The 24,586-nt window shown below is 44.6% G+C and overlaps 2 protein-coding genes across 7 annotated transcripts in view; one reads left to right on the plus strand and one right to left on the minus strand.

Annotated features, from left to right (window-relative positions):
• Positions 1-24,586, plus strand: part of RECQL5 (RecQ like helicase 5) — a 37,664-nt gene that overhangs the window by 8,918 nt on the left and 4,160 nt on the right. For 3 of the 5 annotated variants that reach the window (XM_062506032.1, XM_062506030.1, XM_062506031.1), the window contains 7 exons: positions 19,983-20,210; positions 21,635-21,734; positions 22,238-22,274; positions 23,035-23,093; positions 23,216-23,292; positions 23,774-23,867; positions 24,330-24,470. In XM_062506032.1, coding sequence (XP_062362016.1) covers positions 19,983-20,210; positions 21,635-21,734; positions 22,238-22,274; positions 23,035-23,093; positions 23,216-23,292; positions 23,774-23,867; positions 24,330-24,470 — 736 coding nt within the window. Of the gene's footprint in view, positions 1-19,982; positions 20,211-21,634; positions 21,735-22,237; positions 22,275-22,872; positions 22,982-23,034; positions 23,094-23,215; positions 23,293-23,761; positions 23,868-24,329; positions 24,471-24,586 lie in introns of those variants that run through there. The other 2 variants (XM_062506034.1, XM_062506033.1) reach the window with 2 other exon arrangements.
• On the minus strand, positions 1,493-17,035 carry SMIM5 (small integral membrane protein 5). Of its 2 annotated transcripts, XR_009933827.1 has the most exons (7): positions 16,248-17,035; positions 10,277-10,417; positions 9,774-9,914; positions 8,002-8,155; positions 6,312-6,613; positions 2,766-2,900; positions 1,493-1,505 (listed from the first exon to the last, which is right to left on the minus strand). XR_009933827.1 is itself a non-coding variant. In XM_062506036.1 (5 exons), exons 4-5 carry the CDS (start codon positions 8,126-8,128, stop codon positions 6,492-6,494), a joined length of 249 nt encoding a protein of 82 aa, XP_062362020.1. In that variant the 5' UTR covers positions 8,129-8,155; positions 9,774-9,914; positions 10,277-10,417; positions 16,248-17,035; the 3' UTR covers positions 4,304-6,491. The 2 variants fall into 2 exon arrangements, 1 of the variants encoding a protein (XP_062362020.1); XM_062506036.1 differs by lacking the exons at positions 1,493-1,505; positions 2,766-2,900 and having other exon boundaries at positions 4,304-6,613.

Consider the following 24,586-nt stretch of genomic DNA (forward strand, 5'->3'; position numbering starts at 1 on the left):
AGCTTTTTCAGCATGAATGTAACACATGCTGCTTTTCTGGTGCCTTGGTGAGAGTGTTCTCTTGTCATGTTTAGCAAACAAATCCTGGGTTTATGGGATAGTCTTGCTGGTACTGAAGTGTGGCACAACACTGAGCCCTGGGGCACTTGAAGGGTGCCCAATGTCAGGCTGATGCTGTGAAGTAGCTGCTGAGAGGCTTCTTGTTCTAAGAATTTGATCCACTTGTCTGAGGAGCTCTGCTCCTTCTGGGGTGTTTTCCCAGCTCACAGATAGCTGTTGTGGCTTGGTAATGTATAATCATAGAATAGTTTGGATTGGAAGACACTTTAAAGATGACCTAGTTCAGCTCCCTGCCATGGGCAGGGACACTTTCCCATAGGCCAGGTCGGTCCAAGCCCCATCTAACCTGGCCTTCCAAGGGATGGGGCATCCATGACTTCTCTGGGCAACCTATGCCGGTGTCTCACCATCCTCAAAGTAATAATCTGAGTAAGGGAATATCACTGACCTAATTAGAAATCACCTTTCCCAGAGTTTTTCTTCCCTTACTCAGCTTGATCCATTCTTTCAGTTGTAGATGATGGGATATGCATCCCAGAGTCACCACCCAGCACCCCTGCCTGGCTTTCCTGCTCATAACTCTACAGGAAACTGAAGTGCTGTGGAAAGCAAAGCCATGTTGCATTTCTTTTTTACATATTGAATTAATACAGTTCTACTCACTGTCCAAACAATGGAAGCAAACCTCAAACTCTGACCTTGCAAGGTTATAAACAAGAACAAATAAAGTCAGACTGTGTATTGGCAAGAAAGTTTTTACATAATGTATTAAGGCTTGAGTATGACAGGAGAGCAATGGTCTAAACTGCTTTTAGAGAGTGGGTTCAGACAAAGCTTTCAGAGTTTCCTATTGCTCTTCTGTAAGGTGGAAAAAAAACCCCAACCCCTGTAGCTGCAGCAGCAGAACACATCTCTATCAGCTTTAGGCAGTGGCTGACCATTTGCCACCTCTGTTGGTTTTGCTTGAAAGATGAAAATCAGAGATGAATTTTCTTTGGTATTTGGCAAATGTTGCAGTTCCTGAATCCAGACACTCTCATCTCTTCAGTTTGCTGTGGACAGCCAGCTGTTGTGTGCCAGAACAACTTGCTGGCATTGGGACATTGCTCTTGATGCAGGGAAGTTGCAGGGAGAGAAATAACCACATGGGGAGTGAGATGAGAGTTTTCTGTGAACAACACAATCAGGTTGTACCCAGGCTGGTTCTTGCTCTGCTGTACCAAGTTCTGTGTTCCCACTTTGCTGTCTACAAGTTACTCCGTTTGTGCCTTGGAGATGTGCAGCACCCAAAGATAGCAGCAAATAAAATGAGAACAATAAAAACAAAACAGAAGATGCAAATCACCACCAGCCCTCCAAGAGCCCAGTCACTTGTTGCAATCTGTCCCTTTAGGTCTTCCAGAACTGAGGATGCCTCTTGCTCTAGTGACATGTTGGCTTCCACCCTGCTGGGGGCAGACAATAACAGTGTTAGGTGTTGTATTCTCTCCATGCCCTTAGCCACGGCCCCAAAACCATTGCAGGTATACAGAGTGTCTGTGTCTGCTGGCATCCCCCTCCAAAAGGAGAGTCACAGAAATAGGAGCATAAGTCAGAGGAAATACAGCTGAGACTTGTTTGACAATCAGATCTGTAGAGATGTAAAGAGGAAAAGCTGCTCACTCTACAGCATTTTGGCAGTTGAAATTTATTTTAATCATAGCTTATCAATATTTTAAATAATACACTGTCTCTCCAGCATGTTCAATATGAACTCTTTTTCATCTGTACAGCCTATACATGAAAGACAAGTATTCAGTGGGAGAAATTCCTTGATACCATTGGAAGGATCTCTAAAAGGGAGAGTTGGGGGCTTAAACTCTGAGGACACAGTGGAGACTAAATGAACACTTATTTAAAAACAAGCAAAAGCAAAAACCCCACTAATAATAAGCAAATATCATCTACAACTTCTTTCTTCCATAGGGCTTAGAATAGTCCAATTATATTAAAAAGGGTGTCCTGTTAATGGAGTTTGCTTTAGTAATGGTTTCTGTTACTCTGCAATAGAAGCATAAATTTTCCTCCCACAGGGAGGTCCAGTAATAATTTAAACTGGAATCTCAGTGGGCTCTACTCACTTGCTCTTTCAGTGATACATTGAATAATGACTTGGCAGTCAGCTTTCTAAAGAACATCCAGCATCTCTCTGTGAGCAGCTTGTGGTTTTACTAAAGCTCCCTTGCTTGTCAAGGGAGAGGATGGAATATTTCTCACACTTTCTTGCAAATGTGACTATGCAGATGTAATACAGGAAGAGATACTGGTTATTTTTGAAAATTTGCTTGACTTGCTGCCTCTTATGTCTGTATCCTGAATACTCTTAAGAAAAATAATTGCTCCTGTAAAGTGTTTCATCCTCAGCAAGCTGGATTTGACTCAAAGCACAAGATCACACTTCCTGAAGTTTTTGTTTCTTTCTCAACAGCCATATTTACTCAGTTCATGGTTTGTTTTCTGGGTAGATGGCAGATCACTGTGCTCCATCTTTAACCAACCAGCACACAGGACATCAAAGCTGTTCTGGATTCCTTTGCCTTCAAAAAGGAGGCAAAGTTCCACAGACCCAAAACTAGAAATCCCATGGGACTCCACACCCCAGAAAGTTCCTGTCTTGCTAACTGCAGTTCATCTCCCAGGAGAGCTGTATAACGTTTTACAAATACCTGAAGCTGTTGTGGTTTGTAGTAGGTGTTTCCTCTGCCTCCTCTTCACCCCTCCAAGAGATCTTGGCCTGTGGTGAGGGACCCCTTGCTGTACCTGGAGACTTGTGGAGGTAGCCTGGAAGTTGCCTCTTCAGGCTGCAGTAAATGATTAACAGCTTATTTTCCTGCAAAGGTGTGGCTAATCTAATCAAATCAAAGGCCTTGAACCAAACTAAAAAGTCCTAATTCAGCTGTTCCTCAGACATTTCTTCCTCTTGGTGGCTTTATGCACTGCTACACTCCTGCAGCTGCTGTAGTTCTTGTAAAGGCCCACTGTGGCCTCTGTCTGGGGCAGGCTGCAGGATGTGGTGGAGAGAAGAGGGCTCTATTTCCCAGGTCCTGACTGTGTCTGTGTTGCAAGCTCCAGGAGGAGACTGGAGTGAGACTGCCAACACATCTGCCCTGCAGTCCAAAATTCATTGTGACAGTTTAGGTGAATAAACTCATTCCAGAGCACTGCACTGCTGTGAGCTGCAATTAAACTCTCTATCACTTTCCTGACTGGAGAAGACCAGAGGGATGGTGCTGGAGAGAGGAGGGAGGGGAGAAGGAGGAGTAAGGTGTGTGACTGTCTGTGTGTAAAACGAAACTTATTTTTCACAAGCCAAGCAAACTGTTCTGTTACAGAACAGAAAGTATTCCATTAAGTCATCAGTAGAACTTCAACCACTTCTGCTGGAGGGGCTGGCCTTGCTGGCTCTTTGACGTTCCTCAGGGAAAAAAAACCTATTTCAACACTTTTATCATCACAACTGAAGTGATGGTATTCCTGTGCAGTTCCTCCTAGGCTTTCACAATATCAATGGCAGTTGCTGTATTAGAAGCAGCCTTGCCTTATTCTGTGCTTTTCTGAATCTCCCTCTTCAGGGTGAAATAAGAGGATCCATCCTCACTGCTGCTCCCTATAGGTACTTGTATTTGAGTAATGATTGAAGCCAAAACACAAAAGTTTGTGGGAGTGCTGAGCAGGGGCCCAGGGACCAGCAGGTTTGTAGTCAGCAGAAGCCAAAGAGCTGCAGGAAGCACTTGCTGGCATCTTTCAGGCTAGCCTGAATGCATGCAAGGAAGCAGCAGATCAGGCAAACAACTGGCATGTCTGAATCCCAGCTGTAGGAATAGTCCAGCTGAGTGCAATGGTACAAAATAGTCCAAACCAGAGCAATAGGCCTGTGAGGTCCAGACAAGTATGTAGAAATTGGCCTCCTCTACATGGTAGCTGGTCCTCTGCTCCAGAAAGCCACCTGAATCCTTTAGAGGATTGCCTATTTTTCATCCCTTCCCTTTCTGTAACGGTGCTGTGTTTATTCTGTTTCTAATTCAGGAACTCACAGTGGTCAAGATAAGACAGGAGCCATTTCTCTTGTTCCTCTGCCTGCTATCTGTCAGTGGTTTAACTTGTACCATCACTGGGAAACATGCATTTGTGGCTTTTCCTGTTGAGATAAGGCCTGGCAGCTTGTTCCCAGTGACAGCAACCTGTCAGCCCTTGGTGTGTGTCCAGCCTGCCAAGCTTCCCCCTGTCTCAGCACAGGCTGGCTCCGTGCTGCTGGAACAGCCCTCAATGGGATGCTGTTAATGTCTGCAGCTGGCACTGTCTAGCACAAGCCCAGAAAGTAAGTGAGCTCTGTTCTTCCCTGGGTCTCGTGACTTAATCTAGATACAAAAACATCTGTTGAGTCTGTCTCTGCAAAAGAGGTTCTGAGGCTCCTGATGTCACTTTGATTGCCACTTGTTTGTGAGTGAAGTGAGCAAAGACTTATGTGGTAGGAGAGTGGTGTGATGCACCTCTGAATGTTTAAATTGATGCTGTGCTTGAGATTGTTTCCCCCTAACATGCAGGTTGGCAGTGAAAGCTTTGGGACAGCCTAATAAATTCTTTTTTTTTTTTTTATACTTTGTTGGTCCCTGTGTAACTGTGCATGCAGTACCTCGTGCTAGTGCAGTCTGCTCTTGGCTGAACAGTTGTCTCAGTTGATTCTCAAGTATTTTTGCTAAAGAATATCCTCATTTGCTACTGGGAAGTTTTTCTTTTTATTGATTTAAAAGTAACACTGGTAGTTTCAGCAATTTTATTTTTTCTTGTAATTCTTAGACTATTCACTATGTCTCTGGCTGCAGATATATTCCAATGTGCAGCAGTACAAAAATACCAAATACCTAGATCCAGTTTATTGCAAAAAATAAAGTGCATTAAATACATAAGAAGCTGATGTAATGTGCCTTTTACTAATATGGGTGCAGGCAACAGAGAAAATACATTTCTTTACAGAGTTTTCTTTATTTTCTGTACCTTCTGAAGTGTAAAGAGTATTTTAAAGCCCACTGTTAAAAGTGGATGATTCTGTTCTCCCTAGCTAGACATTGGCTTTGGTACATACACTTAGTTGGGATGCAGAAGATGACTTCTCTATATGTATGTAATTTTTTATACCTTCTCACAAAGGTGGTTGGTCTTCCATTTGGGGCTGAAACACCACTGGTTCAGAGTTTAGTGCAGAACTGTGGCCTTCTTGTGCTGTGCCAGTTGTGGGATTGTGGCCTGTGCCACAGCCTCGTACATCCATAAATCCCTTCCGGAAGTTCACCAGAGTGTAAACCAAACATACACAGCTGGCTGCAGCATGGAAAAGGGATTTATTTGCACTTGTTAACTCCAGCCCAACAGCCCATTCTTGGCTCTGCTCTGTCACTGTGCCCACTGTCAGCTGCTGCACACATACCCTGAAGTGATGGCTCCCATCATGGGCCACTCCTCTGAAATGCCTCTGTGCATGCTCATAAACACACCCCTGGCGTCATGTTCATGTCTACTAAAATAAACTGCACATAGTGCAGGGAGTTAAGCACACAGATCCCTCAAGTAAGGATTGGGATTTGTTCATCTCCTGGAGCTCACATGCTCTGCAGGAACCATTCATCTGCAATAAGCAGAAGAGTAGAACCACAGGGGTGGAGAAGGGAGGATGTTGAGCAGAGAATGATTAAAATAAGCCATAGGATTAGTGAGTTTTTCCCTTTTACCCTCATCTTTCTGTTTACAAAGAGTATTTCACATGATCTGGCTTTTCTTTGGCAATTTCCCATCATTGTAACATCAATGAAATGACTCCAGGGGCAGTTGTTAGCAGCTGTACTTAGAACCTCAGCTGGCACATCTGGATCAGAAGGTCCACCATTTGTTGTTCTCAGCAGATATCTCAGCTAAACATGTCTTCTGCAGCAGGTTTGGCCTTGATCCACGATGACCTAAGCAATTGGACCTCCCAGAGGTGTCAGTGGGTTTTGCTAATGCCCAGTACCATTCTTCTGGTGAGGAGAGCAGGCACTGCCTTGTGTGTGGCTGTGTGCGTGGCCTCTGCTTGGCTGCGTGTCCCAGAGGGGATCCTCAGCTGGCCCAGCTGCAAGGCTGTCTTTGGGAAAGCTGTCTCTTTCCTCAGCAATGTGTCCATGCCCTCCTACCTCATCCCAGCCCAGAAGAGGGAGACAGTGATGGTAAAGGAGCTTTACCTTTCTGGTCACAGTAGTGGCTGTCACAGAGAGAAGGAATTGCACGCTGTGATTTCTGGTCCTTTGAGTCATGTTAATGTATATTGTTATTGCCATTTTCAGTGGGCTAGTGTGGAAAGTCATTCCCGTAGCACTGAATCGTGATGTCCATGCATGTCCTCCATAGCAGGTTGTGTCACCTCATGAACGGGCAGCTGGGCGGACTTGACTCTTCCTGTGCCTGGGGTCAGGGCGTCCATCACAGCCACAGCAGCTGGAGCAGCAGCAACTGCAGGCAATGATTGTGAGCACCAGCACAGTAACTGGAAAGAGAAACAAAGGATATCACTTCATAGCACAGGAACAATCCCTGCAGAGTAACCCTATGTCTCCTCCAAGTTGTTTGGTGAGCAGTAAAATGAGCAAAGCCTGGTTTCTTGAAATTTTTTTTTTTGCTCTATATCCCAATCTTCCTCCTCCTTGGTTCCTGCTCCTTTGTATTGGTTTTCCATTTAATCTGGACAATCATTACCAGGCATTTCAAGACCTTAAGAGCTACATTCCAAACCATGTGAGGGTTTCTTTACCCACTTAATGGTCTGTTGTTTGAGAGCTGACACGCAGTACCTAAGCACAGCTATGCGCCTGGAAAGGGCAAAAATCCAGCTTTGTATTTTTGAGTAACCAAACTTGAGGGAGTTTGATTACTCAAACTGGCAGTTGTATTTCTGAAGAGTGAGTTCAACATACTCTTTAAGCATAGAGACTCATGACTGGGTTGGCTTTACTCTTCTGTATTTAGCTTGAAAAAATAAGATACTTCATATGCAGGGGTTTGTTTCACAGAACAGTGGACTAACTTACTGTCCTCTACTCTAGTCAGGATGCTTGGTGTTGGCAGGAATGTGTTAGTTTATCTGGAGTAGAAAAGGTTGACATATTCCAGCCTGCAGAACATGTAAAACTGTGAGCATGCCTCTGTGTGTGCATGTGTTCCTTTAAAGCCTGGACCTGGGCTGACACGGAACCAGACCTGTGGGGATGAACCCAATAAAGCAGCAGGTGTGACTTTGTGAATTCCAGCCCAGGGAGGAGTGTCCAGCTGGATACACACCCTTCCTTTTGGCCAGGAGCAAGCCCTGTCTTTGAGGAGCAGGGCCTGTCTTCCTTCCTGCTTGTTTTCCCATTGTATAAACAAACTTCATCCCACTTGATCCAGCAGTTTTCTGTTATTCCTTCCATGCCATCCCCACACAGAGCAGCAGGAGGGATCTTGCCATTACCAGAGGAGAATAAATAGGCTCATCTGAAGCATACTGGCTTCCACTGAGCCAATACAGGAATGACACTCAGAGTCTCTCTTAAGTGTCTTCTGTGGCAGGGAGATGCTCTAATGCTTTTTGTCATAAACTATCTCCTATGCATCAAAACATTACAGCAGCTCTGGGTTGGTTAAAGTACTGCTGATTTAACTAATGTTTAAAATGTGAGCTTTGGGGAAAGCTGTACTGTTGCCTGACATGCCCTGCAACCATGTAGAAGTACACGTTGAGTGCTAAAAAATGACCTAGGAATTAACCTGGACCTTAGAGCACAGCCTAGAAAACAACAGCCAACACTATCAACCCACCTACACAGCCTGTGGAGCAAACTGCCCCCACAGAGGAGGAGAGAAATTCTGACACCCCTTTGCCTCCACCCACAAACTCACCAATAAACAGAAGAACCACAGAAAAGCTGACAATCTCCACTGGCTCAGCCTTGGGCAGTCTCTGGAGCTTAAGGAGAAATTTCTCACCAATGGCTTGAACTTCCTTCAGAAAGCCTTCAGAAGACATTCTGTCACAACCTCTCCAGGCTTTATGCTGCAGGAGAACCAGAGGATAAACCTTTTCACTGACTAATGCAAGGGAGCTCCCAGCCTTCTTATACAGCTGGTGATCACAAGGAAAACAAGTTTATCTGGTCTCAGTCCTTGTTCCCAGTAGCTAAGGAGGAGGACTATTAATTGTCTACGTGTTCTGGGACTGTTTTAATTTCAAAATCCAGCTTTGAGGGTGTTTTTGTCAACTGCACTGTTAAGCAAAGTCCAAACAGTGTTCCTTCTACAAGGACACTTTTTCCAGCAGGTACTGAGTTAGACTGGACAGTGCCTGCCCTTGGCTCTAACCCAATCAAAGTACTTTTTATTCCAGTTCTGCTAACTTATCCTTCCAGAAACAAATGCAGTTCTGACCCAGCTTGAATTCTGAATGCTGAACTCCACTGTACATAGTCTCCAGTTGTTTCTTACTGAGTAACACAAAGTAGACTCCCTTGAAGGCTTCTTGCACTTTGAGCTGCAGAGCCCCCCTTCAAAAACAAAGGCATTTACCTCAACGCCTCAATACAAGAGCATTAATAATGTTTTATTAACCAGTTTTACTGTATGAGATACTAAATTTAAATTCTGCATTCACTAGGGACAGCTGGATGCTTTTCAAGTTCTTACAGATAAATGCAACTTATAAAGAAAGCTATATGTAGGGGTTTTTTTTCTTTCAAGCCACAGAGCAATATATTAATTGAACAGTGGATTCCACCCATCACTGCTGATGATGAGCAAAGCAAAAGCCCCTGGATCTGTCAGGGAAATATCTCCCTTGTGGAGCTAATCCCTCCTGCCCTGCTCAGTAATCTTAGCTCTTCTTTATTCTCAGAGTGATCATCAGGAGCTCTTGTTACTGAAAATATTATTTGTCTAGCTAAGTTAAGTGCCTCAGTTTTGTCACCAATATTTGCTGTTCTTTTATCCCATGAGCAAGATTTTGGGAGACATTGCAACAAACTAGCTGGTATAAGACCTATGGATCTTCAAATTTTGTTTCAGTCAGGAACTGGAATTTGACATTTTTGAGAAATACCCATAGTTCCACCAAAACCAAGTGTTTGGACAGGTCAACACTTGAATGAGTTGTAACTTTTACTTCATTATTATATCAAAATGTATTGGTTTGTGTGCGTTGTAATAGTCAACACTGGGTTTTGGGACTTGAACACTGCAATTTAATATCCTGATCTTGGTGATAACCCAAGTCCAAGTGACCAAGAACACTTCCAGAACAAACCAGCTAGTTCCTTATTGCACATCTGGCTTGGTTACTCAAACAAATGGATGCTTGGAGTTCAGTTTTTCTAAACACACTGAGGACAGAGAGACCTTGGCTGTTTCTTTGCATGCTGGGCTTAAGCACTACAGTGCCAAGTTAAATTAGTTTTGTATGTTTATGCAATTCAAAAAGGGTTTTCTTTGTTCTTTTAAATCCAAGCTAAGGAATAAAAATCGGAACCAGCTGGTTTCTTAGAAATGGGGGTGGATGGAAAATCTACATCCACAGAAAGACCACTGTGCAACTTAGGAAGGAGGCAGAGCTGTGGTCTTTTGACCTGAAAAGGTCACTTTTGAGACTAGGGTTAAATACTTCTTTCCAGATGATTGCATACCCCAAGTGAGCTGCTCCAGAAATTGCTGCTTTATCCTTAGTGCTGCACGATTCTTTTTCAGGAGGTTTTCAATTCTGTTTCCATTCCAAGAGATGGTGGAAGAAGCAGAGGTGAAGTGATTTCTGTTTTCTCTTCTTGTCTCTAGAAGAAAAAAAAAATCAAAAAATAAAATTTCTGGCTCTAACATTGTGAAAATGTTTGTTCCCTTTGGAGGTGTTTCTGCCTGTCCAGAAGCTTTCCTCTTAAGGAGTTTGCTGTAAATTTCCATACCATGCTTTGGGTTGCACCAAAAGCAACAGGTATAAGAGCCAGGCTTGTGAAGTTTGGTTATACAGGGTAAAATTACTGATGAGGATTGTAGAATTTCATGTGGATTAGTGCTTAGTCGAAAATGATAAAAGCCTGTCTCTATAATGGACATTCCTCTCTGTCAGTGGTGCCTGATCTGGAGCTAAGTGAAGGAGTTTTTGTTCTAAAACTTGCAATGAATGTTGCTTGTTTACCTTGGTCTGAATTACATCAGGGACAAAGTTTGATGGTGGTGGTGCAGTCTCCAACCTACTCGTGAGGAAGCAAATGTTCTTCAGCTTGACTGCACTTTCTGCTGCTTCCAAGGGCTCTCTGCTTTGGGATTTCCGTTTTTGCTGCAAGGCAAAAGGGTGAAGAATAAAATAATTCTTAAAGGAAAAAAAGTAAAACTACCTCAAGGAAGCCACTTATATTCATGGACTTTTGTGTGTTCCATTCTACTTGTGGTGTAAAAATCTTTGTTCAGGACTACTTTTGATGTGACCTTTTCCCAACTGATTTCAGTGGAAACAATATTTTAGTCTTGAGATTAGGACAAGGATAAGGATGGTTTGATTTAAGCCAGTTGTCTTATGCATCTGCTTTATTTACAACACAAGGGTGATGACATTAATTACAGTAACAGAGTGAAGCTGTGAGAATTAATTTATTATATTGTGTTCAGATAAGCTTTCGGTCACCAACAGCAGTAAGGCCTGGCAGTGCAAGATATTAATTTGAAGCAGTAACTGTGATGATTATTATTAAAACAGGGAAATCTTAAGAGGTTTGAAACTTAAGGTTGTAGGCCTTAATTGACAGTTTACTTTCTAGGTCTGGAATGCTGTTTTAGAGCCTGGAAGAGCCACTCAAATTAGTACCTCAGAGATTCTCAGGGGTTTGGAGCAAACATAATTATCTGCCAGTGTTTTCCTCAACTAGGAATTTCTTCTTGCTCATCATTGTCCTTCCTCAAAACTTCACCCACTGAGGATAGGAACCCTCCAGAGCAGGAGACTTGGCTGTAGGGCAGCAGATCTGATGGAACTCACCCCGTGTTATGGAAAAAATCCTGAATGACCACAGTGCAATGTGCCCTTCATAATACATTGTTAGACTGATGTCAGGAAATTCTGCTCCACGGCTGTAGTTAGAGCTTACATGAAGTGAAAATCAGATGAGGAGAGGAAAGATGAGAATCTCACATAGAAAAGAAAGTAACACAGTGTCTTGTGACAGGCAGTTTCTGACATCCTGCTGGGATGGAGTGGAAGCCTGAAATTCATGGTTTTGACTTAAGAAATAACTCATGTAATCAGATCACCAAACCTTCCTGCCCTCCTCTAATGCTGCAAGGCCCACAAGGAGGAGGGAAAGCAAATCATTTAATTTGGGTTTATATGGTTTTGATGAAAAAAATGTCCATTCTGCCATGTGCCATGAGTTACTAGCCTTGGCTGAAAGGACAGAGCATAGAAATTATTCAGGGGAATGGCAAGCTGCAGGTGTGCTGCTCAGCTGCAAGGATTACATGACCCCGTAAATCCAAAGTGCATGTAGGTTCCTGTGTTTAGGACCTACACAGATTTAGATTCAGATTCCCAGAAAGCATTAAGGTAGATTCATCTTGCTGTGCCCACTGAAGAAAGCTGTGAAAATTGCCATAATGGCACTGAAATTATCTTTCCAAGTTGTTTTAATGGACTCATGCCATGCTGAAGCACTCAAAGAAGTTGACTGCTCAGCCCTTTGGAGAATAAACCCATTTAAAAGCCTCAATCTAGAAATTCAAGAGAAAAGCCTCTATCAAGGTTCCTTTTTGCTGTGAACTGGCTGCATATGGAGAGAAAAAGAGCTTTAGGGTGACCATGTGCAATGGGGTTTGACATCCCTGTGTCTGCTGGAAACTGGTGAGGCTGCTGTGAGTCTTCTGGAACTGCTGTACATTGATCAGAGTTTTTTTGGTCTGTCCTGATGTGTGTTGAGACAGCTGCATCCAAAGGTGAACTGTAGAGAGTGGGTGAGCTGAAATTTACTGCTTAGAATGAGACACTTGTTTACACATAACCTTGGGGGTATTTGAGCAGCCTTTTTTAGTGCAAAAGGCACAAATTTAAGTTTGTGGTTTCCAGCCCAAGGACTGGAAGTTAGTAAATACAGGCAGTCTCTCTGGCCTGCCAGTGATGCTCCCTGCTTGTGTGACTTTGGTAAGTCATCACATCCCACTGCTGGGTGACTTCATCTCTGCAAGACAGCGGAACATGGAACCACATCAGAGCTTTGTTTGTTAATTGTTGTGTGTCCAAGTTTCCAGCATGCTTGGCAATCTTTAGATAGAAAGGCAACAAGTCCCTGGTTTTGCTGCAGTTCCAAACTGAAGTGGCCATTGTTTTGCTCAGAACTTCTGACAGTGTTCACTGAGCCTGTTTAGGATGGGTGGTAGATGAAAGTGTGGTTTCTACTCTTGTTTGCTCATAACCCAACCATGCTCCTCATGTTGAGCTCCTCCCTCTTGCCATGATCCTGATCCATTGGTTTTACTGTGCTTGCATGAGTTTGTTGCTCTTGTAACCTAAAAGTGGAGATAAAGCTTTGGATGGGGGAATTTTCAGGGGAACAAGAAGCTGCCAATGGCTCTAGTCCTAATGCAGCAAGTTCCAGTGATGGTGGGTTGGCTCTCCTCCACTTCTCACAGCAGGAGTGCTCCAGAGACCTTACAAAGTAGAACCTGCTTGATGTTCCCTTCAAGTAGAATGGCAGGGCAACATTCTCATTGCAACCTTGGCTTTTCCTTAAGAATGTGGCTCTGAAGAAGCAAATGTTGTGTTCCTACTCAGACAAATCCAGTAAGTTGGTTGAAATTGGACCTGTACAGGGATGAGAAGCCTGTATGGATTGTGGGGGCTTATCTGGTAGGAAATCTGTGAGGCAAGCCCAACCTCATGGAAGGAGGGTGCTGAGCAGCCAAATGGGAGGAGATACATTTATTCTGGTCTAAAACTCTAAAATGAGCTCTGACTGTACTTGGCCACTTTCTAAAGAACATGAAAGCTTGGCCAGTTTCAAAACGTACCAGCTTTGTTCTTGGTCCCTGAAATGTCCTTCTGATTTTATATGGATAAGGTCTGCAGTGCTTCCTGTTCTCAAACAATGCTGGGTTGCTAGGTGTGCCTATAGTGTAGATGTATTTTGGCATAATGTGTCATAATTCCTGCCTGCCTGTTCATTGTTCTAAGCTTTCAGTGTACTGCTGAGATGAAAAGGGCCATAGAAATGCAGTTGTATTATCAGTGCATGGTTTTCCCTCATCATTGTTAATGCAGTGTTTGCTGCCATGACTGCAGTTGACCAGCCATGTGAATCTTTAACTATAGTTCAGACAAGCCCATTTTTCCTAAAACAGGAGTGCACAGAGCCAGACAGACCTATAATTCATTCCCAAGCAGATGAAAATAGTTTCCAGTATCAAGAGAATTCAGCCCTTTAACAGCACACACCCAAACTGGTAAATTGTAGCTCAATGCCATGGGAGAAAAGCTGGGACTTTGTCAGTTGGTTTGGAACAGAAGGCCACACATTCCTGAGATTTTAAAGCTGCTCTGCCTGGGTCACCCTTTGGCTGGAATACCCTGTCATCTCCACCATCCACTATTTGGAGATGGGTTTTGAGGCAGCACTGTAAATGTGCCTTCTCTTCCCTACAACCTAATATTAGATTAATATAAAAAGGCATTGAATTCCCAGTTTCAGTAGCAGAGGTACCCACTGGGGCACTGAGCTAGAAGTCTTTACACCTCTGCAGATCACCCTGGTTTTCTCCAGTCCATCCCACAAATACATCTACAAAACCCCATGAAATAATTCCTCACTACTAGAAATTTCTTAAGTGGGGAAACCAAAACACTGAGCCATCCAATGAAAGGAAAAGGTCAATTTTAAAAATAAACTTGTAGCTCTTCTACAAGAGACCTTTTTTTAGGGTTGGTGATGCTTGAATCTAGCCTGAAAGTCTATTCTAATATTAGCAAAATACCCATTTCCCAAGAAGCTGATTGAGAGGTAGCTGTGTGCCTGTGAAAGACTTTTAGTGACTTCACAAACATAGTGGGATCTATCAGTAGTTGGTGTTTGAGATCCAGCATCTGGAGGCTCTGAGAGTGTTGGAAACTCCTCTACCTTTTAACAACCACCTCTGTACCCTGTCCTTGATCTCACATCTACAAGTCTCATAAATTAGATGCAGTTTTGAGTTTTTTGAAATATCCTGAACTAATCCTAGTGAAGATGCTACTGGGATGTAGGAACTCAAAACCAAAATCTGCTACCTCAGGAGGAATTGTTTGGAACCTCATCAGCTGTGGGTGCGTGGGGTAGTGGGGAGAGCCTGCATGGAGGTGTGGGGTGGGTGCTGCTCCCCAGCCCCAGCTCTCTGCCAGCCCCTCACAGTCCCTGCTGTCCAGTGGGTGCCTCTGGCCCACTGCAGACTCAGTGATCAGGGGTTATCTTACAGAGAGGAGCCGCTCTATCAAACTTTGTACCTTCATTCCCACAACCACTGTTGGGTGCAGTCAGGCTGAGGCACTGTGACAGCTGTAACACAAGCCATGTCCTGCTGCTTTTATCCGGACATGTGTTTCACATTGCTGTGCCTCTCCCCCCACACATGAACAGCACGGCTGCAGCTGGACAAGCCCCCAGCCAAACCCATTAAGATTTTCTTTTGGCCAGGAAAACTTGGCATGTTTCTCTACCTCCTTCCCTCCCCTGCCCTTCTCCCCTCACTCCTCCCTCCTTTTTTTTTTTTTTTTTTTTTGTTGTTTCCCTAAACTTTGTTTTTTTCACATGCTTTTTAAAGAATCTATCTTAACTGTACCAACCAACCTAGAGAGACTCTCCATTAGGAGGGTGGAAACTTCCCTCCATCCCCTTGAGCCTTAGGGCCAGGCTGGAGGGTGTGGGTCTGAACTAGAACATCTCCTCACTTAGGCAGTTCCAATTCCATGTTTGTAAAACACGTAGGTCAGAAACGTGCCCTCCATTCCTCGTTAATGGAGAGAAGTGGAAATACCTGATCCTTAACATTCCTCCCTACGGGCACGTGTAGGATTGGGAAGACCTCTTTCTGTGAGAATTGGCTTTCTGCTCCTGTTTGTAAACAGCTGACAGCCCATGTGCCTCTTGGGGGTCCCAGCTCAGTGCTGGGAGCTGCAGCAGCTTCCAGACAGAGAAGTCAGCTTCAGATGGCAGAAAATGGGGATTTATATGGCCAGCCTCCATTACCAGCCCCTCTTCCCGTACCCAACAGCAAAACAGAGATGGGAGCACAGGCGGTGGGACACCTCTGTAAAACCAAAGCTTGGACACAATGGCCTAAAATGTCTTTTTCAATCTAAATGATTCTGTGTTGTATAATTTCATGTATTTAGGTGATCTTTTTACTCTTCCTTCCCTTCTCACTGCATTCAAAGTTGACAGTGTGGTTACAGTAAGCCGTGAGCTGTGTAATGTGCATGAACGTGCCTCTCAGAGCTGGGTTCTCATGCTGCTTTGAACACTAAACCAGCATCTGTGCCTGATACACTGCCTGAATTCTTGTCAAAATGTTCTCATTAGAAACCGTGTAAAATCTTTCCGTTTATTTCTATTGGACACAGATGCTTAACTTGCACAGCGTGCTAGTTCCCCGACCAGGGTTTGTTTTCTAAGCTCTCTGCCTCAGGATTTGGGGGATAAAACTTGGCTGCAGCTGGGAGGAGCTCCGGGGAGAAGCTGTGGCTGGCACCCGTCGGGTTCCATACGCTGCTAAAGGCACGCACAGCCTCGGACCCAGCTGCCTTGTCCACACCGACTATTTCTGTATCGGGTCACCAGCTTATCAGGACACACATTCTGTAGGAGCACAGAAACCCGAGCAGCCTGCCTTTGTCACCGGCAGAGGAGTTGCAGAGTCCCGCTCGGGCTCGGAGCTCCTTTTGTTACAGGGCGGCTGCGGCGCAGCTCTCCGCAATCCCATTAAAAGCTTTTCTCCTGCCACCTTCGCTCCTCGGTGTCCCTGGCAAGCAAATTCATTCTCCCGAGCTCTGCTCCGTGGCTGACCGAGCAGGGGGAGCTCCCCAGGCTCCAGTCCCTCGCTAAGCAGCGGAGGGTGCCGCGCTTGACCGAACAGCAGCGATAGCTCAGCCTTACCCCGACCACGAGCTGCTCTTCTCCTCTTGTTTTTCTTCTCCGTCTTCTTCAACTTTCACGTCATCTCTCCCTTCATCCTGGCTTGCGGCTCGCTGCTCGCTCGGCTCCTCTCTGCTCCGTTGCTGACAGCCAGCTGTTGTCTCTGCCTTTTTTTTTTTTTTTTTTTTTTTTGTTGCTGGTTGTCCTGGAGATGCGGAGTTTCGTGTTACATGTGTGCCAAAGAGGGAGGGAGAGGAGGCACGGCAGGCTGAGCCAGAGCCGGTGCCAGCTCCCCGGGGCGCCCCAGGGCCGGCACTTGTTGCTGGCTTCCTCCGTGCATCTCCTCCGACAGAAGAATTTCTTCTTTACCTTTTAATGACGCCTTTTTCTGCCGTGAAACACTTGAATTCGATTCCCTGCCTGCGATACTTTTGGGGTAGTGTTAAAGAGAATAACTTTTCTTTACGCTGCCCAATTTCCTTCCGGCTCCTGGGGAAGGAGTTTTTCTCTTGTGTTCATTGAAGGGGTAGAGCAAGTGCTCACAAGGACAGTGCGGCACTGTGAGAGAGACCTGCCACGGGCAGGGCAGCAGGGACAGTGCTGGGGCAGTGAATTTGAATTTGCTCCGTGCCCTTGGCCAACTCATTTACTCTCTTGATGCTGAGCTTTAAACTTCTTGTATTCTGGGGACAGCTGACTGTCGCTGTGGTGTCTCAGGGTGAAGCTCAGGTGATGCTGAAAGGACACAGCCCTTCAGAGAGGTGCAGAATTAGAAGTTCTCATCAACCTCATGACTTGCTCTTCTCTTTAATAAAGCTCATTAAGTGGCTTTCGCTTGACAGCTGCATAACTAATTTGCCTTCATATGATTTTTATATTCTTTAACCCTTTAACTTCATGTTGTTCCAAGAATTGCCGAGTTATTTATTTCACAAAGCATTTCTGATGAGGCTCTGTACCCTTTGGTTTATACAAGGGAATGCTTTGTTCTGGTGCTTTTTTGGGAAAGGGAGAGCTTCTTTTGGGATATGTGACTTTGCTTCTCTGGCTGTCCATCTGCTTCTCCTAATTGCAGGAATAGGGCTCCTGTTTTATGTGGTGTATAAAATCAAGGACTACCAAAATGACAGAGGTGCAGGCAGCTTTGTGGTCAGTTTAGCACTTTCCTGAAATGTATTGTCACAGCCAAAAATGCATTAATAAACCTCATTGTTATTTGCTCTTCATCCCATTCCATAGTGTCAAATGGGGAGGAGGGGGGGTGTCTGAAATGACATAATGATTCTATTTAGACATTTTAGAGACCAATGGTCAGCTCATACATATTCCTTTTGAAGGGCGAGGAGAGACAAATAATGCAGTTGCATATTTAAAAGATGAAATAATTTTAGGACATGTATAATAATATAAAATACCATTAATTTATGTAAAACATTGTCATCTCGTGGACATCAGTCAGATGTTGGTGCGACTGGGGAAGCTTTCCCCTCACATGTTAATGCATAACCAACCATGTTTAAGGAACTTTTGTGTTAAGCATTAATCCAGTGATTAACCCCAGCATCCTTGTTGGTAACTTCTGGTTTTTGCCTTTTGACCTTAATTATAGGATTGCAGTTTTAGTTTTGCAATTGAATTTCCGTTATGGCCCAACTCCTGAACACCGTTGGCTAAAGTGGGGCTGTGGCCCCAGTCTGGGTAATTCTTCAGGAAGAAAAAAGGCAATTACAGGAGACTGCTTGGAAAGGGCTTGGCTTTACAAGCCTGATGGGTTTGAAACTGGAATTGTATATTCCAGTGAGCTCACAGCTCATCTCTTCTTCCACCAAAGCCCTCATGGGGCATGTAAAGGACAGAGGTGTGTGTGGCTGTTCCTCCCCAGCATAAGCCTGGTGTGCTGTGGGAGTGGGGAGAGGGTTTGTCCCTCACTGAATGCCTCAGTTAACTCTAATACAGATCAGTGCGTGCGAGGGGAAGAGCCACTCATTCTCTAATGAGAATGCCTGCCTGTTTTCTTTTGGGGAAACAAAAAGCTGACTTGCAGCTCGCTGACATTTCTATAGTCACGTTGCATTGGCAAGCCAGGCAGCACCAGTAGTTCTTTTGGAAAGGCAGCACAAGGGGATCGAATGTGTTGCCCCCATCACGGTCCCCCCACCCTTGCCCTCCGTGTGAAAGGAGCTCTTTGAGTGCAGGAGCAGAGCAAGTCAGTGTGGCCCTGCAGGGGGATATAAAGGCAGCTTTGTCGGAGCCCTCTCCAGGCTTTGGTGCCCTGCACAGTGCACACGCCCTGCTGCAGCCCCTTACCTGAGCACTGCCAGCTCCCTGGCACTTCAGCACACTCAGGTCACTGCTGGGGGGTGGGAACCTGTGACCTGCTGCTGTGCTGCCTTCCAGATCAGCCTCCCAGGCCGTGGGAAGGAGAGAGCTAGCAGCCACTGCAGCCCCTTTGTGATGCTTTGGTAACGTGCAGTTGTGTTACACCCAGACACACACAGACACAGCTGAAGAAGAAAACTGTGTTAGATCTCTTGCAAGTTCTGACGTGCCTTAAAGGGTTTAGAATAAGAGTAAATGAGGTGTTCACTCTCTTACTTTTCCACTCTGTTTGTGACCCACTTTTTGCAGATGAAGTTGGGAAGCCCGCTAGGGCACACCTTGGTAGAGGAGAAAAAAATTCCACCTTGTTCTTCCTTGTAATAAAATTAATTTTTGTCTAAAATAACTTTTTTTCCCAATTGTCTGCAGGATTTGATCTCTAAATGCCTGATGAAGTGAATGTTTTCATATATTTATTATCAGCATTTTGACTAACACATAACCAGCCACCTCTGCTGTGAAACTTTAGTTTTAAAAAACTCTAAATTCTGCTTTCTTTTAAAAAGGGGACAAAGTAACTGCCTGATCATTCTTTGGCAAAATTAGTGTATTCCCTGGTTTAAGTTAGGGAATGTTTTAGAAGAGAAATTACTTCCTGCCTGTATTGTTAGTGAGCATATTGTCACCAAATTCTTTTTTATGTACCCCAAAACACTGATGCCTGCCAAAAATCATTTGGAAATTTCTGGAAGAATCTAATCATCTTCACATGGCTGGTTTGCTAATCCTGGTAAACTGGTTGTGCAATCTTGTGTGAGCAAATGGACTGGTTTTCATGTAGGACTCTACCCAAACTTTGGGTGCTGATCTGGAGCATGTGTGAGCCCATCAAGATCCAGGCTGTGTTATCTGAATGGTCCTCCCTTGTGACCTCACTCTGGACTCTTTTTCTGGCACTTGCTTTATGTTCCTGTATCTTCAAATATATATTTCTTCACCTTTAAATCACAAATAATAAACCTAGAAGCTCTTCAGTGTGAGATATATAGATATATTCTGAGGTGCAGTGATCAGTGGAGCCTCTTTACCTGACAAGACAGGGAATATATTTAGCCAGTGATACAAAACTAATATATGTATATTTCATCAACTGCTCCTTTTGCAGATCTCAAAGATCTGAAAGGGTTTAGCAGAGGAGATTAACACTGGTTTTTTTTTTTTTACATGTGAGGAGGTGGTGGCAGAGAGACTTTAAGCAAGGTGCCAGGAGCAGAGCCCAATTTCTACTCCAGGGATTAAACCCTGTGATTTCTGCTGGAATAGACATTCTCTGTGAAAAAAAAAAAAAAAAACCTCAAATATTTCTCCAAAAGCATTGCATTTGAAGTTTTTTTGGGTAGAAGTGATGACCAGATGATTTTGCCTTGTGTTTCCAAGCTGTCGCCACGCTGCCATAGCAAAGTACTTCGGTGATGTCACCCCACCTTGCAACAAGTGCTGTGACTTCTGCAAGAACCCAGGGGCAGTGAAAAGGCAACTGGAGGAACTGGAACGCTGCAGCAACAGCTGGAGCAATACCTGCATCAGGCCCACGGGATCCTCCTGGGATAGCTACGACCCAGAGCTGTACGAGGGCGGCAGGAGAGGCTGCAGAGGCTTCAGCAGGTTTGTACCAGAGAGGTTACACTCATCTCATAGGAGCCATCAGAGAGAAGAGCATCCACCAGCTGCAGGCCCAGACACTCCTATTTTCAGCACATGTTTCTGTGTGGATGGTATTTTCCTGTAACTTTCTGGCAGCAGCAGCTGGAATTTCATTTTCCACACACTTTGGCAGCCTCGTTCACATTCGTGTCCCAGAGAACCAAAAGCTGTTTTGACAGTGCTAAGAATTGCCCTGCACAATGTAATTGGCTCAAGAAACTAGCCTGAAATTTTTGAAAGCAGCAAGTGGGCTCAGCCTGTTCATAGTCAGAAGGATCAAAAAGTGTTTAAAATTGAGACCAAGATGACATGGTCCAGAGCTCATTCCTGATTTAACACAACTGTCTGTGGGCCAGCAGGCCAGGGGCCACTGACAGGACTTAGTCACCACAGATGTTATGAAGTGCCAGTGTCAGATTCTTCTGCAGATTGCTGTGTTTTCCTATCAGGTTGACATCTAAAGGAAGATGTGCAGTGGGAAACACGATGAATTCTGTAAAATGCTTGGCAGTGTGCAGGTGACAACTTCTCTTTGCCCTTGTTCCCTGGCAGAGTTGCAGTGACTGTGCAGCTGTGTCAGGATGAAATTTCTCTGCTGGCACTGCCCATGAAGCTGTGCCAGGATACACAGTCCTGTAGGCTGGCCAGGCCCTCTGCTTTACCTTAAAAAGCTCGAGATTGGTACCTTTGTTCTTTGGCCAAGTCCAGCTGAGTCAGAGGAAACCAGGACTTGTGACTTAAGCCTGTGTTTGGTCTCAGGACCTGAGAAGCCAGAGGCAGTGCTGTTGTACAGAACAGTGTTTGCCACTTGGTTTATTGAACCTTTTCATGACCTGATTGTAGTTTTGCCTTGGAAGTTGTAGTAGTCAGCAGCTCTAAAGCTCAGATTTGTGATACCTGTAAGTCTGGCAGCTGTAGGAAGCAGTGGGGTTCACCTGGGCTACATCTGGTGAAGATCAGCTGCTGCATTTCAGTGTATTAGAGATGGGGATTTCATTTATTGCAGCAGCCTATGAACAAGTGAGACTGAGGAATGGCCCTTTCTGCCATCTCTGCTCCCTGGGCAGGAGGGACTGACAGATGGGATACATGACCCTTGGGAGGATCTGGCAGAGCTTCTGAAATGGAGCCCTCCATTCTCAGGGCACTAGTTACATGTTCTTAGTTCATGCCACTGCCTACTAGTTTATGGGATTAACAAATGCTGTGAATTTTTGGAGGACACTCACTGCTGTTTTGGTTGGGGAATGGCAGAGAAACTCAAAGTGGAGACATGTTCAGAAAGGATGTGGGACGCATCACTGGGGTGGCTTCCCAAACTTGTCCCCCAGTTAATGCTGCAGCTACAGAAAAGCTTGTTCCACTTGCTTTCGTGCCTTATGCAGGTATGATGAAGAGGGTGGTGGGAATTGGGATGAAGACAACGAGGAGCGTCGGAAACGGGAGTGGGACAACTTCTACAAGAAACAGATGAGTCTGCGCAAGGTGAGTTGGGGTCAGTTTTTAAGGGCTGCACAGAGGGTTTGCTGTGAGCTTGTCTGACAGCCATAAAGGCTTCCTGGCATCAATGACAGTAAATTATTTCATCTTGGTGTTGTTTGATGTCTTTCACTTCTTGTACCTCTGCTTTTGCTGTGTTCTCCATATTCTGGGCCAGTCCCATAATAGGAAGAAATGCAGCTTATTCATGTGCTGGTTTCTCTGCAGTGCTAAGCAAGAGGAGCCTGTTGGTTTTAATGCCCGTGGTAGTAGTAAAAACAGATTTTCCCATTCAGCTTCTCTTAAATATTCCTACAGCCGAGGTGAACTTTTGGCTTTGATTCTCATTCTTTGTCTTCTCGGCCCTGTTCTGGCACTTATTCAATGCCTTTATAACTTCAGCTTTAATTTTCCCTGGAGCAGGGATATAAAACATGTCTTTTGTGCTTCTAGATCTGCATGTGTGTCGTAGGAATGGAAATGTTTGACTGATCTTTGTTTTCTTCAAGGGCAAAGAACCAGAAAAGGAAGATTTTGTTCCTCCAAGTAAATATCTTCTTTGATTTATAATGGGTTTTCTTTGGGAGAAGAAAGTCTTGCATTTTGCAGCTGCATGCAATTTGTACAGCATTACCACTGGAGGGATCAGTCCCTAGGCACAGAGGTCAGGTTTTTGACTGTGAAAACTTGGCTGGAGCAGATGGACCACAGCTTAGCTTTGGTTGGGGTGAAGATATGGAATGAATCTTTCTAAACAACATTTCCAAATAAGCAAGAGAAAGGGAAAACTGTCTAACCTGACGTTGTAGTGTTGGCTGTTTCTGCAGAGGTTATGCAGTAATAATAATAATAGTAATAATAATGCTATAAGGAAACTGTTGAAAACCTTTGCTGTTAGTAACTGCTTGGGGCCCTGTCTGGCACTGTTGCAAAAGAACACTTGATAGGTTACTCTGTCCAGCCTGATTTTTTTTTTGGTTGATGTTGTGGGAAGCAGAAAAGATTAGAGTTTCCTAAGAGCCTTAAAGAAAGGTTTTCTGAGGTGGGAAGATTTTGGAAAGCTGTTAGTCCTAAACTCCAAAGTAGATGTTCTCAATCAGAGAAAACATTCTCACTTTGATTTCTGCCTATTCTTTTGGAGTAGCTTCTCCAGGTAGAAAGGGTGACCACAGTGTTCCTTGGGGTGACAATTCAGGGAGGAGAAAGCCAGGCAGTCCTGGACCTGCACCTCCCTGTGACAGCTGAGATGTTCTCCATCAGCCTAGCCCTGCCATGGCTCCTTTCCCAAATTCCTCTCCTGTGGCAGGTGCAGACTGTCCCCTGAAGGATGCTGCCAGCAGGAGGATCTCCAAGCTCACTGTGAAGGTAAGTGATGTTGCAAAGAACAGCAAGGCTTCTGCCTGGCCTGTCCTTACTCCTTCAGGGGTGGAAGTCCAAGAGGCACTGACACTTCTGTAGAGCATGTCTGAGTATCCCATGTTTCCTAGGCCCGGGAACACTGCCTGAAGATGCTGGAAGAAGCTTTGAGCAACAACCAAAATATTCCAGCAGCAGAAGGAAAATGGTATGAGATGAGGAAAAAGGGGTGTATACTGAGTCCCTTAGCACAGGGCCTGCTCTTCCCTGAGCACAATTACCGTTCTCAGGGAATGCTTTTTTTAAGTTATTTTGTCCAAGGGTGTAGTTTTACTTAACAGCATCTTTGTGGCAGTGATGTTGAAGATCAGACCTGAGGATTCCTGTGACTGGTCGATGTTATCAGCTTGATCCCAGGAGCGGCAGTTCTTGTCTGTCCCACAAGATGGGGATAGTGTACTTCTCAACGGAGAAGTGGGCAAGAATCTTCATTAAAAACCGTTGTCATCACCCTTTCTATTCTCCATCAACTCACCACTACATCCCTTGGGACTTAACTGGAAGTTATCACTTATTCTTGCACCGGAGGGAATGGATTTTGTACATTCTGGGAGATACTTAAGCATTAGTGTTCCCTTTGCAGATGCACAAGTGTGTCTTGCCAGGAATCACCCCAGCCTGTGTTTCAGGTCAGACCCTGGTGCCTGTGCAGTGGAAATGGAATATGAAGCTTTCCAGTCCAGCAAAATGGCAAATTCCTACAAGGCAGCTGTGCTAAAGAAGGTAGGGACAAACATCTACATCTCCTGCTCCCTGGCATGTGGGAGCTTCAAGGTAAATATGGCAGAGTTTGTGTGGAAAAGGTGGAGGAAAAGCTCTGTTTTGTCCTTGAGTATCTTACAAATCTCTCCTCTTGATTTTGTTTCCAGGAGGGCTCAGAATCACCTCAGGTTCACATCTTTGTTGGCTTTACAGGCTCTGAAAACTTACACAGTAGTGCAAGTTTATCCAGATATGTTCTAGCAATACAGGGCTTTGGGAATTCCTCAGGCTGCTGCTGACACTAGAGAAGCCTTGGTTTAGATTATCTGGTTGCCATCATTCTCTCTGAAGATGTTTCTGTTCTTGAGGCAGGTGCTTCTCCAGGGCAGATACTTGCTTTGTTACTATGGCTTTTAGTATGTACAAAGGCAGGAATACATAAGGATTTCTGGCCATTAAAGAATATTTCTGTTTTCTTTTTAGGTGGCAGAAATCAATAAAGCCTCCAAACAAGGGGAATTGTTCTCAGTCTTTGGATCTGGAAGGGGTGGTAACAGCAATTTGGAAATAAAATCTGTGTCTCTAGCAGAAGGGGACTTTGTCCCTGCATCCCAGGTTCCCTCGGTAAGTACTGGTGGGGTAGACATGAGGGAATGGTGTGTTTTGTCTGCCTTTTTATACATTTATTTTGTGTCCTTTCTGTGGCCACAACTGCATATTTCTATTGTAATTGCTTTTTC

Source organism: Cinclus cinclus, chromosome 20 (assembly GCF_963662255.1).
Source record: "Cinclus cinclus chromosome 20, bCinCin1.1, whole genome shotgun sequence".
NCBI lineage: Eukaryota > Metazoa > Chordata > Aves > Passeriformes > Cinclidae > Cinclus > Cinclus cinclus.

Excerpts from the sequence above, each read along its gene's own strand:
- SMIM5 (XM_062506036.1), bottom strand. The coding sequence starts at position 8,128 with ATGTCTTCTGAAGGCTTTCTGAAGGAAGTTCAAGCCATTGGTGAGAAA. Across the intron at positions 6,614-8,001 it reads TGTGGTTCTTCTGTTTATTG|TTACTGTGCTGGTGCTCACA; the intron begins GTGAGTTTGTGG and ends TTCTCTTTCCAG.